This window comes from Harmonia axyridis, chromosome 5 (genome assembly GCF_914767665.1).
Source record: "Harmonia axyridis chromosome 5, icHarAxyr1.1, whole genome shotgun sequence".
Classification (NCBI taxonomy): domain Eukaryota; kingdom Metazoa; phylum Arthropoda; class Insecta; order Coleoptera; family Coccinellidae; genus Harmonia; species Harmonia axyridis.
The window spans coordinates 13,975,579-13,987,223 of NC_059505.1; the positions used below are offsets into that span (position 1 = coordinate 13,975,579).

Genomic DNA, 11,645 nt, shown 5'->3' on the forward strand with positions numbered 1-11,645 from the left:
ACTATTCAGATTAACCAAGAAAAAATCAAATTTGAGAGAATTTGTAGTAGGTAATAGGAGTTTAAAAATTATTAGAGGGTATACAATATTATTTGAAAAATAAACGAATTAGATTTTCCTTCAAAATTTTTCTCATGACTTTTATGACTTAACTTTTCACCCGATTTTGATTCGACGTTGACTTCAGGAACAGCTGTTTATATATAATAAACATGCTGTCCAAGGGAGCACTTGTCACATGAATGAACAGCGCTCGAACGTTCTTGACTTTGAAATCAGAAGTGCTTTTCTGGGTTTGAGAGAAGTGAGTAAGATGGCCACCAAGAAGCCCTGATCTAACTCCTTTAGATTTTTATGTCTGGACACATTAAAAAAAAGTTGATCAAATACACGTTCAAACTCGAGATGATCGGATAAATATAATAAAATTGTGTTGTGCAGAAATGGATCAAAAATGTTCTGAACTATGCAGGGTTGTTAATTCAGTAGGAAAACGCTGTGTGAAATGAACTGAACAAGGCGGTAGACATTTTGAACATTTGCTATGAATTAATTGTTTAATTAATAATAGCGAGCTTTTTCAGCATTTTGTTCTATTTCTTAACTTCTTCCATATAATATGTATTAATACAATTTATTTCACTCGTTTGACTCGTCAGATAAATTAATAGTTCTAGTGAGAGAGAACCCCAATATTCAATCAGAAAAAAACAAACAACTGATTCAATCATTGAGCCTTGAAAGTGGAAGAAAATCAGGTTTGAATAATTTCTTATTTTTCGTTAATATCATGTTAGCTATGATATTGAGGCAGAAAACAAGCAGCAAGTACAAAAGTTGATATGCCATTCGAAAATTGCTTTTTTTTTTGCTGAAGAGAAAACATGTTCACAATCATTCATTTTTCATCGATAAAACTGATGGAAAAATATGATTGATATTGTTCACCTAAGAATAGTTATGTTTATCTGCTTTCTACGACCGCAGTAAGGAATTTTTTGGCACAAAAAAATGCTTGTGTTATAGCCAATTCCATGCTTTTTTGACATATCGATACCTCAGTTCAAAAGTGTAACAAGTACGAAATTGAAATATAGATATAAATAGAGATAGAGTTACACTAAGGAACTGAAGCATTCATAAATTTGGAGTTGTTGCATTTTAAGGTCCTGCCATCTATGAACTAAGAGCTGGAATAGGAGTTGTTTCAGTATTGGAATTGATAGTGTATTAGGAACGATATACATATAATAACGATATGTGATCCAATTTGATGAGTCTACAAGAATAATTGGAGTGTGATTGAGGTAAAAATAGGTATTCAGTAAAAACATAAAATGATGAATTGAAGAATTACCGTTAATATTTTTACCAAGTGCTATATGACATTTTTTTTTGAAAACCACATCTAGAATCTCGCTTTGAAGATTTGGACTTTTTGAAGTAGACACCCTGTATATTTTTCAAAAAACGGAAAAAAGCGAATGTATGTACATTTGTTGAATAAAGTCGATTTATTATTATTATTTTATTTGTTATAGGAATTTTTAAGGTTTACATTTAAAAAACCAAAAGTTTGTATTATAACTTCAAAACTCACACCAATAAAAATGAATGATTAAACCAATTATTTCTACTGAAAAAAATTGCCAGTAGAAAGTTTTTGTTTCATGTTAATGGCACCAATAATAAAGAAGTTGTCAGAGCATTTCATTTATCGCTATTTTCCATTCCTTTCTCAGCTTGACAACAGCTGAATTTCTGAGTTGGTTTTCACCAAATTAATTCTCCAAAAAATCGAACCCGAAAATGTCCCATTCATTTTTTTAGCTCAATCTGAGATCTCATCACTAGACAACGAAATTCGGACCCCTGATACACACTGTATGTAGTTAATAGTTCTCTCAGTTTCGTGGTATTTGATCGAACGGCATAAGAGTTAAATGTTCTATAACTTAAAATTGATGCACCTAATGATTGGAGCAGCGCCGAGGCAAATTGAGTAAATCTGTTCTATATATTCCTCACCATCTTCTTTCTTAAACGGTATTTTCCGCTTAAAGTTGTCAAGTTAGTCGGATGTGGAGCTTGTTTATTCCTTCGTTCAGTTCAATACAAACCAGTGTTTCAATCCGAAAAGATGTCTAAAATATTAGTTGTGCTCACTTTGTTCTTCTTTATCTCGAATAGTATTGCGAGAAGCGTTCGTAAAGAAATCAAAAATGAGAACAAAGAACATTACTACAATCCAGGAGATTTCGATGTTATTTATGATCAGAAACAGAATGCTTCTGAAAATTATAGATTGGACATTAGTGGGGTAGATGTTGTGATAGTACACCCTTCTTCGATATTAGAAACTATTTTATCACCTTTGAGTGCTTTAGCTTTCTTAGATGATTTTTCCAAGAAAGCTTCTCCTCTAACGTTGAGAAAGCATTCCAGTGTTAAAAAAGGGAATAAATATAGAAAAAATTCAAATGGACCAGCGTTAACCAGTTCTTCTACTGAAAAATTGAATGAAGTTACAGATATACCGACGACCCCATCGAAAAATCTCATCAAAAATCTTGAAGAGTAAGTAATTCTTTTTTTTTTGGAATTCCTTAATTGTGTTTCTACCTATAAATAATTACTTGATCAATTTTTTTATGCTGGCGATTAATGTTCACTTCGATATATTGATGTTTATGATATCAATGTAAGAGTAAAATAAGGGAACAGATTGACTGTAAGACAAGTGATTGATTTTAAATGCACGTGTAGTGCATTCTTTGCTACTTTCCCCATGATAATCGTCCATTGAAACATAAGAAATCTTCCATTCATGAATGATTTTATGAATTCACATTGACTTGTTATTTAGAGGTCGACCAAAGAAAAATTTCATCATAAATTTGATCATAAAGAATTTGATTTTTTTTTTAAGTGTTTATACATACTTTTAGAATTGGTTTTCAAGAAAATCTGTAGAGGTGAGCGTTTAAATGTTTGCTGCCAAAAATCTAATATAATATTTTCTATATTCATATACCATATGATTTTTCAAGTTGAATCAGTCAAAAATCTCGAAAAGGAAACATCTCATGGAAACATTTTTTTTTACGAAATTTTGCATGAGACCTTGTGTTGTTATTTCACAACTTACACATTTTTCGTGAAAATTATAAAAATTCGATTTGTGTTATGTGTCTATTCAATCCCAATCAGTATCCTAAACTCTTGTAGAGTAATTCATCATTCATATTTTGAATCTTTGTTTATATAATGATAATTCATCTCATATATGTAGGTACCTACCTACTTGAATTGCTTTTGGTGACGATCATTATTAATTATGTGTTATTTCTTTCAGAAAAATCCAAGTGAAAGAATTACTTCCTACATCCACCAAAAAGGTTGAAATAGTAGATTCCACAAAGTCATTTACTGATGGGAAGAACTGATCATGTATTATTCATTTTCAATTGGAATCTAAGTGCAAATTGTGATGTTATTTATTTATTTATTTATAATAAATTGATCAAATTTTTAGTGCATCATTCGATTTCATTAGTTCTGTAGAGTGCATTCAACAGATTAACAGAATTCCCAGAAAACAAAAATTCTCCTTTCATACAGTTTGTAGAAATCAGTATGTTCATCATAGAAATTATTGATTCAGAATTGGTTAATAAATATATGGATGAATCAATAAGATACATGCATTGAATGCGTTTCAACTCATCATTATACATTCAATTTTTTCAAGAAATTCTGATTGATTCACTGATCTCATAAAACTCATAAAAGTCTGTATTATTGACTAGTATCGTATCAGAATATGTGAACTAGTCAAGGTTGTTGTCCGAATGAATTGTAGGAAGCTATTTTTGGTATAATGTAAGGGCATCATTGAGTTGTATCATAACAAGTTTGCAACTACGAAGTAATCTCAGAATTTCCACACACTCTTCAAGCACTTTTACCTTGTTCTCTTTAAAAAAAAAATAATTTTTCGGCAATCATTTTTTTTTCCGGGAAGTGCTCACTTCCCGGACGCTTTTTCTCTGAGAAAGTAGCATTTCCCGGCCTAGTCCGGAAAGTACGTAATACCCGGACTAGGCTGGAAAATAATCACGTTATTTGTGTCATTGTGAATATGAAAATCTTTGTAGGTATATTTTTAATAAATGCAGTTGATCATTACCATAGCAACCGAGAAAACGGCTGTGTAATATGTTTTTGATAGTGTCAATCAGTGGAGGATCCAGGATTTCTTCAGGGGGGGCGCATAGTACCGAACTCACAGAAAAATAAACATTATCCAACATGCATAATCGCCCAAGGGGGTTGTTGCCCTCCCTGTCTCAATCAGATTTGTTGGTATACAGTGGATTTTCAATGAGTGTATGAGGTACTTCAGTTGCACCTTATCAAAGGCTTTATGCAGGAAAAATAGGAACTCCGGTTTATTATATTCCGTTGATATCTCTATTATTCAGGGCCGTCGCTAGCCAAACTGCCGCCCTGGGCAGAGACCCATTTTGCCGCCCTAACTCTGCAGAATACTCAAAATTAATATTGGATAATCGGGGTCCAGCGCCTGCTCAAGCTTTTTTACCGCCCTTGTAAAAACACAAATCGGAACCCTTTCAGGTTTGGGATTTTGTACTAAGCAAAAGAGAGGGGGGGGGTTAGGTTGGATGTTGGTTTGGTGAATTTGTTTTCAAAGATTCAGTGTGGAAGTATGAAAAACTGCACTCTATTTCATAAAAAGCTTTTTAGGAAGGAAAAATATATTTTAAGTGTAATTATTTTTTATGAATTCAAATTTTAATCCAATGGATGATTTAGGATAAGTGGAATGCAATAAACAATAAACGTGCTTAACTGAATTCTAATGAATAAATGATAAAATATATCAATTGAATTCAGGTTTCAGATTTTTCTGCTGAGTTTTGACTACATATAACGCTCGAACATTTTGTTTTTTCCTTTGATATAATTGAATTAAACAACCGGATGATGCGAATGAACAATTATTTCAAATTTGAATAAAGGTTACAGTTATTCGCGATGCAAAGATGTTTAAGATTAGTAAATTTGAAAAAAAAATCATTAGTGAAATTCGTTTGAGCCAAAATATAATTATTTAATTCCTTCTTCCAGTAATCCACATTTCCCAGAAAAAGTATATGATGACGCCCTCCATTATTTGCCGCCCCTCTAGAGTGGGCCCTGCAGTTTCAGGTTCCTAGCTCAGTTTCGAATTTAGAAAAAGCTTGAAAATTTGTTTTTTTTTGTTTATCGAGTAGAATAATCAGATGAACCATTATTTAATTCGAATGCGCCCACGCCAAACACTAAATAAGTTAATATAAAAATTGAAGAATATTATAAAATAATGGAATGTGGTATGAAATAATTAAACTTCTTATATTTCTTAAGAAGGATCAGATGGAAGTGATGAAATGGAATTGTTTTCTTATATTTTGCATTCCATTCTGAGGAATCAACATTCTGATTAGTGAATTAAAAAGAAAATAACAAGTGGCAATAAAATTCGGCAACGTAAAACGAATACCGACAACCCTGATGAGTGCATGTGTTTTCTTTAGCGTCAATAACTAGTAAATTAGGGGATCACGCTACATCTAGATATTTATCAGTATAATGTATAATGCGGCACCTTTGATGGTTTTTGATGTTAATTAAATTTGTCGGTATTCCTTCCTGTTATTGCTGACTGAATTAAATCTCATTCGGTACTTTGAATTTCTACACATTAAATATTTGTTGATCAAGCTTCAAATGCGGCCCTTGAATTTTGCCACCCTAGGCGACCGCCTACCCTGCCTACCCCCTAGTGACGGCCCTGCTATTATCTGTCATATCACAAGATGACTATTGGCTTTACGGACTTCGTTTCTTTCTCAACTTGCTGCTTAAAAGGTGTTCTACATAGAATTTTTGTCTTCTATCCAAAAAATGACTGAAACTGCAATTTAAAACTTTTTTGGAAATATTCAATTCTTGAAGTAAGACTCTCTAAATCAATCGAATCTACCTAGCTGCGGTTTAGCTTAAAATGAATCCATTTTCATTTATTGAGAACGCTATGCATAACTTTTCGTGCAGAACCAACCTTTCACAAGTGATGAGTTTTTTGGCTCTCAGAGCTGTAAACTTGGTGTAATAGATACTACACAAATATGTGACTGGCCAGGTTCAGCCAATCTGAATATGAAAATTTAGAGCTTTTGAACGCTGGTTATTTCATGCCTATATACTGTCTCTAAGGTTTCAATTTATTGGCACAAGATATTATAATTGATAGAAAGTTTTCTATGTTTTTGCTGATAATTCTGTTGGTTTCATTTTTGCTATAAAAAAGTGTATCGATTGGAAAGGAGGGAAAGTAAAGAACTATTGGCTTGTTACATTATTTTTTTGGCACGCTGTATGAATATATACAGCGTGCCAAAAAAGTAACGCAACATAATTCTTGTATGAAGAATTATTAAGGAACATCCTCGCACCCATCGATTTTTATTTCCAGAATTAGGTAAATCCCGAATGCAGTTTTGAAATTAAAGGTTTATATCCTTAATCTTCAACCCCCATCATTTTTTTTACTTTTGAAAAAATATTGATTGTAACTTTTTTCCTAATGTTTCAATAAAAAAACATCATAAACAATTCTCCTTTCAGTCACACCGCTGAAGGGGTAATCGATTTGATATATCACAATCACAATATTCTCAATGAAAAAAAATTGGGGGTAGGGATGGAGGTTGAGAAATATCAAATTAAAAAATGCATAGCGTAACTTGCTTTTGAAAATAAAAATCGAATGGTGCGAGAATTTTCTTTGAGAATTCTTCATGCAAGAATTGGAGCAGCTGATTCATTTCATTTGACTTAGGAGAAAACTTCATTCGTAAATTTTCTCAATATTTTCATACAAGTCTTCGGAAAATACAATTCTTACCGTATGAATCAATTATTCATTATCTATCATTTCAAAATTAAAAATGTAATTATGGGCATAATTGGGTAGAAAAATTTAAATACGATACTATACGAATTATTCGATTACAATTACCCTCAGATTGAATATTCTTCGAAATTTTAGATGAAGCTCATTTCAATGAAGTGGAAATTCTCAAACATTCTTCGATGATTGAAAAGTGTTAATAACGTTCAACATTTTCTGTAAGCTTCATTTAATAAATTGATGAAATTTACTGTAACCAAGAAGTTACAACGGCACTTCGGGTTCGAAGACATTCAATAACCTATGTTTTTTATTTCGAACTGGATTTTTAACGTGATGCTAACCGGTATCATTTTCTGTTCCTCTCGGATCATTCAAACACATTTCTAGAGTGAACTAACATCTTCGCAATATGTATAGACACTGTATTTCCATTGTAATATTGTTAGTAAGTTTTTCACATCTTTCCTTCCTTAAGAGTATTTCCAAAGATGAGCAAAAGGACGACGCCTATAATTTGACTGAATATGATACTATCTATGATCAAAAGCAGAATGGGTCTCTCAACGTTAGAGTGAACGTAGATGGTATCAATGTATTGTGGCAGCCAGATTCTGAATTTTCATATGATTTAATAGATGCTTTGATAGAAACAGCAGCAATTGGTGTGATAGGAAATATCCCTTGGCCAAGTTCTACAGAAGCGCCTGAAGTTTTGGAGGACAAAATGAGACAAAATACAACACAGAAGGAGTAAGTTGAAATTTCAGAAATAATAAATTTTAACATCTGAGAATGATTGTAAGAAAATAATATATAGTGGCATATAGACAATTTTTTATTCCGGAAAAAATACCTCCTCGAGCGGGACTCGAATCCACAATCTGACAATCACTAGTACTTTTTTAGGAATTAAAAAATGTCTGTATCCCACAATATTATTCTGTTGAAATTTGAAATTCATTAGGTCTGTGGATAAGTTTGCAGCATGAATCAATTCTATCAATTAAATTATATATGTATATCGTCATATAAAAACAGAAAATATTTAATGTTATTTTTTTTTTCAGAATCTCTCAATTGAACAATTCTCGAACAAGCGACTGAGTGATTATATTCCATTATTGAATATAATGAATTACGATATAATTTGTATTATTTTAAGAATAAATTTTTTTTCAATATTGGTTTTCATCAAAATGTTCCATGTCTATATTAGTGAAAATGAATTTAGAAGGCTAGGTTGTATGAAAATATGCTTAAGTGAAAGTTTGAAGTGGAAAAATGAAATGTTGCGTGGCACAAATAATTTATTGAAATAAATAATACATTATCATAACTAAATAATATTTTCAATATTTGAAAAATTTACAATTTCCATAAGAATCTCTGACTTGTCCGGGTTGGCAACTGATGTTTTGATTTTTCGACTGATTCTCCCTTCCTTTCTTCTTAAACCTTTTTGATTTGCTGATTACAATGTCTTCACTGGGTACAGATATGACTAGAGCTTTAGCTACCCTTCCACTGACAGGATCTTTCAATAGAGAAATAGTTGGGGATTTAGCTACTAGAACTCCATCATCTTCTGTGTTTTTGGGGTATAATTTGGAGAGTAGGCCACCCGGAGTTTTTGAGATGTCTACCTGGTATGGGGCACTTTTTGATTCGATGAAATGTTTAGTTCCATCGGTAGAAGATGTTTCCTCTTCAGAATTTTCTTCCGTTGATTGTTGATGATGATGTTTTCGTGGATTCGCTGATTTAGACAACAAATATAATAGGCCCTGTTCGAGAGCAGAAGGAGATAATCCTGACGAATTCGTTGGAGTCGACTTCACGGCTGGGATGATGACGAATAAAAAGTTTTTCAGATTTGCATGTACGTTCCAACCACCTTCTTGTTTTTGGTCGTAGAGCACTTTGGTAGATTCATATTCGTTACGTCTTCCATTGTGCGGATTTCCATTAGACACTGTAACACAAATTAAAATACCCAGGTAGATCAACATTTCTCGAAGATTTCAGATTGGGTGCTGAAGAACGACTAAGAGAGTTGGTGCAACTCTTCTTGAGTTGAGTTGCTTTTACCGTTCTCAGATGCGGTTGGAACAGTTAGTGTTTTGACCCCAGTCAATTATTGATCGAGATGTAGAAAAAAAAACATAAGCGTAAACTCATCAGTTCTTGGAATTACTATGCAGGTGATAGCTGATAGCAATGTCAAACGGTTCTTTATTCCATTTTTTCACTTGGTCCAGAGACGTCTTCAGTTCTGAATTTGAAAGACTTGTTTTGAGAATTTGATTTTGATTTCGAAGACGAGTACCTATATCATAATTGCAGCATTATGCTCATTCGAATTAATTTGATGCAGTGATAAATGACTTTTAACTCATAAAGTTTTTGATTTAATGAAAACTTGGATTTGTAAAGTTTCAATTTTTTTGGTGCTGGCTGAATATTCTATTATTTGACATCAAAATTGGTTTTCTTTCCTTCAGTTGAATGATTCATTCATTTCATTTAAGACTTAGTTGTAATTAGCAGCCAATATGACTACTGTGAATGTTCATTTTCAAATTGTATATTGTGTACAGGTGATTAATAGTTATGCCTAATATAATGTTATAAAAATTATTTTAATAATTTCTCATTTGGCGCTTTTTTTTTGCTTATCTAATATAACTGTAATCTATACTCTATTATACAAAGTTTGTAAATAATTGACGAATTCTGAACAAATTATCATTATTATATTTCATGCAGAACCAAAAGTCCAAAATCCCAAATCTCGTTAGCTCTCAGTTTTTTGTTTGTAAGTCCCTAAAACACATGGAAATGATCATTAAGTAATTATTTGTACAGTTAATCTAATCTGAATAAAAACGAGAACAAGTTGAGGTTGAATAACAGTTTATCGCCTTGGATTTAGCCTGATTTTTGAATATCCATCACAATGAATTTAGCAGATGGCAGTTGATGATCAATTTATATTCTTGGACAAGGTATTTACCGTACGAGTATATGAACCAGTAGAATAATGATATGTTTTTTATGTGAATAAAACGGTTCGGTTTGAAAATTTGAATGTCTCGGCCTTGATAAGTTGATTCTTTTTTTTGCGTTCAACATAGTGAATGAAAAAAATTGGGCCCGCATGCTCAATTGATTTAATGTTCAAAAATTAACCTACAACTTAATTAAAATAGTTATCTTAATGAAGTTTACAGGAGATTTTAAGAAAAACACTTCAAAATTCAAACTATATGGTTAATTATTTTCTAGTAAAATATCAAAATCATTTCGTCATGATGTATGTAATTTTCGAATTTTGAGTTCGAAATGATCTCCAACATTAAAGATCGACTCACTGACAACAAACCTTCAGGAATGGTTCGGTCGGAAACAATGTAACTCCCGAATAAAAAGAGATAATCTTTTGAAATTTTTAGGGTAGGTTCGGATCCTGAATGTCGTGGATGAGTTCTTTAATGGGCCAAGTAGATCTGGACTTTCGAAATTTTGTTTTTTTGTTAATTTCAAAATTGCATATTCAATGGAGATAAAAATTTGCCTTTGGATGTAAAATGATAATTTGAAGTCTCGTGCAAATGATATCATGTTGATTGCTTGACCAGAATTAATAGAAAGTCGAAAAGAATATCGAAAAAAAGTTTTTACGTTTCTACAAAACCGACCAAGTTGAGATTATAATTGGTATAAAAGAATAACTTTAAGCATGCTATGATATTTTATGATGAATGTGTCACAAGAACCAGAGAAAACTGAAGAAGAATTTAAAATAATGATTTTTCCACTGAAAATAACTACTTGATAGAAATTAATAAATTAATACCTTTCAACATTAACTTCCCACTTAGATTCGATTCTGGGAGAAGGGATTCCTCGTATGCGGTTGAAACTTCTAGCTTCCCTGGTAGCTCATCGGTTACAGCGCTGGACTAGTAATTGGGAGGTTGCGTGTTCGATTCCCGTTTGAGAAGGTACTTTTTCCGAAATTAAAAATTTTCAATATATTTATTCTCCTGAAGATGAATATTGGGAAATAAATACCCAACAAATTTAAATATCTACTTCATGCAATTTCCTGATGATAGTGTCGAACTCAATAGTTCTGACAAAGGATCAGGCAGCAGCCTAATGGAAAACTAGATTCGTTAGAATCCCGACTTCGAATAAATTCAGTTTCAAGTTACAATTTACAACTGACGATACCTACCGTAGTTGTATGCGAAACATTATATGGAAAACCAACGGCTACCTGTTGAATGGTTCTACCACCAGAATCGAATTGCTTCTGTCCTATCCCAAACTTCATTAGAACAGGAGAGCGAACCACAAATCTGGACATTCCGCCGTAGAATACCAAACCCTTGGAGACCCGGCCGCACTGGAGCTGAACGCGTAAGAGGAAGGTTGGCGTCCTTGGAACCTTTCTCTACTGGTTCGGCGGAGGTGTAATGGAGGTTTTTAGTGAGTATGCTCTTCAGGAGAGCCTCACACTAGCTAACAGGTGCCGATATGTGTTTACACTTGCCGAGATTTGTTGGGCGTCCATAAGGTGGATTTCCCTCCATTTAAAAAAAAAGGCCATTACTGATTACATTCGAATTACATAAGTTATGAGATATAGAGGTAAACC

General features: G+C 32.7%; 3 protein-coding genes across 3 annotated transcripts; 2 read left to right on the forward strand and 1 right to left on the reverse strand.

Annotated features, from left to right (window-relative positions):
* The first annotated feature begins 2,046 nt into the window (after nt 1–2,046).
* Nucleotides 2,047–3,534, forward strand: LOC123680536. The gene is made up of 2 exons (XM_045618477.1): nt 2,047–2,577; nt 3,356–3,534. The coding sequence occupies exons 1-2, from the start codon at nt 2,141–2,143 to the stop codon at nt 3,444–3,446; spliced, it is 528 nt and encodes a 175-aa protein (XP_045474433.1). The 5' UTR covers nt 2,047–2,140; the 3' UTR covers nt 3,447–3,534.
* Nucleotides 3,535–7,328: 3,794 nt separating this feature from the next.
* LOC123680538 lies at nt 7,329–8,158 on the forward strand. The gene is made up of 2 exons (XM_045618479.1): nt 7,329–7,732; nt 8,050–8,158. Exons 1-2 carry the CDS (start codon nt 7,392–7,394, stop codon nt 8,084–8,086), a joined length of 378 nt encoding a protein of 125 aa, XP_045474435.1. The 5' UTR covers nt 7,329–7,391; the 3' UTR covers nt 8,087–8,158.
* A 118-nt stretch (nt 8,159–8,276) lies between these two features.
* LOC123680537 lies at nt 8,277–9,054 on the reverse strand. The gene has a single exon (XM_045618478.1). The coding sequence runs from the start codon at nt 8,989–8,991 to the stop codon at nt 8,332–8,334; it is 660 nt and encodes a 219-aa protein (XP_045474434.1). The 5' UTR covers nt 8,992–9,054; the 3' UTR covers nt 8,277–8,331.
* Between the last annotated feature and the right edge of the window lie 2,591 nt (nt 9,055–11,645).

Excerpts from the sequence above, each read along its gene's own strand:
- LOC123680536 (XM_045618477.1), top strand. The coding sequence starts at position 2,141 with ATGTCTAAAATATTAGTTGTGCTCACTTTGTTCTTCTTTATCTCGAAT. Across the intron at positions 2,578-3,355 it reads CTCATCAAAAATCTTGAAGA|AAAAATCCAAGTGAAAGAAT; the intron begins GTAAGTAATTCT and ends TATTTCTTTCAG.
- LOC123680538 (XM_045618479.1), top strand. The coding sequence starts at position 7,392 with ATGTATAGACACTGTATTTCCATTGTAATATTGTTAGTAAGTTTTTCA. Across the intron at positions 7,733-8,049 it reads CAAAATACAACACAGAAGGA|AATCTCTCAATTGAACAATT; the intron begins GTAAGTTGAAAT and ends TTTTTTTTTCAG.
- LOC123680537 (XM_045618478.1), bottom strand. The coding sequence starts at position 8,991 with ATGTTGATCTACCTGGGTATTTTAATTTGTGTTACAGTGTCTAATGGA.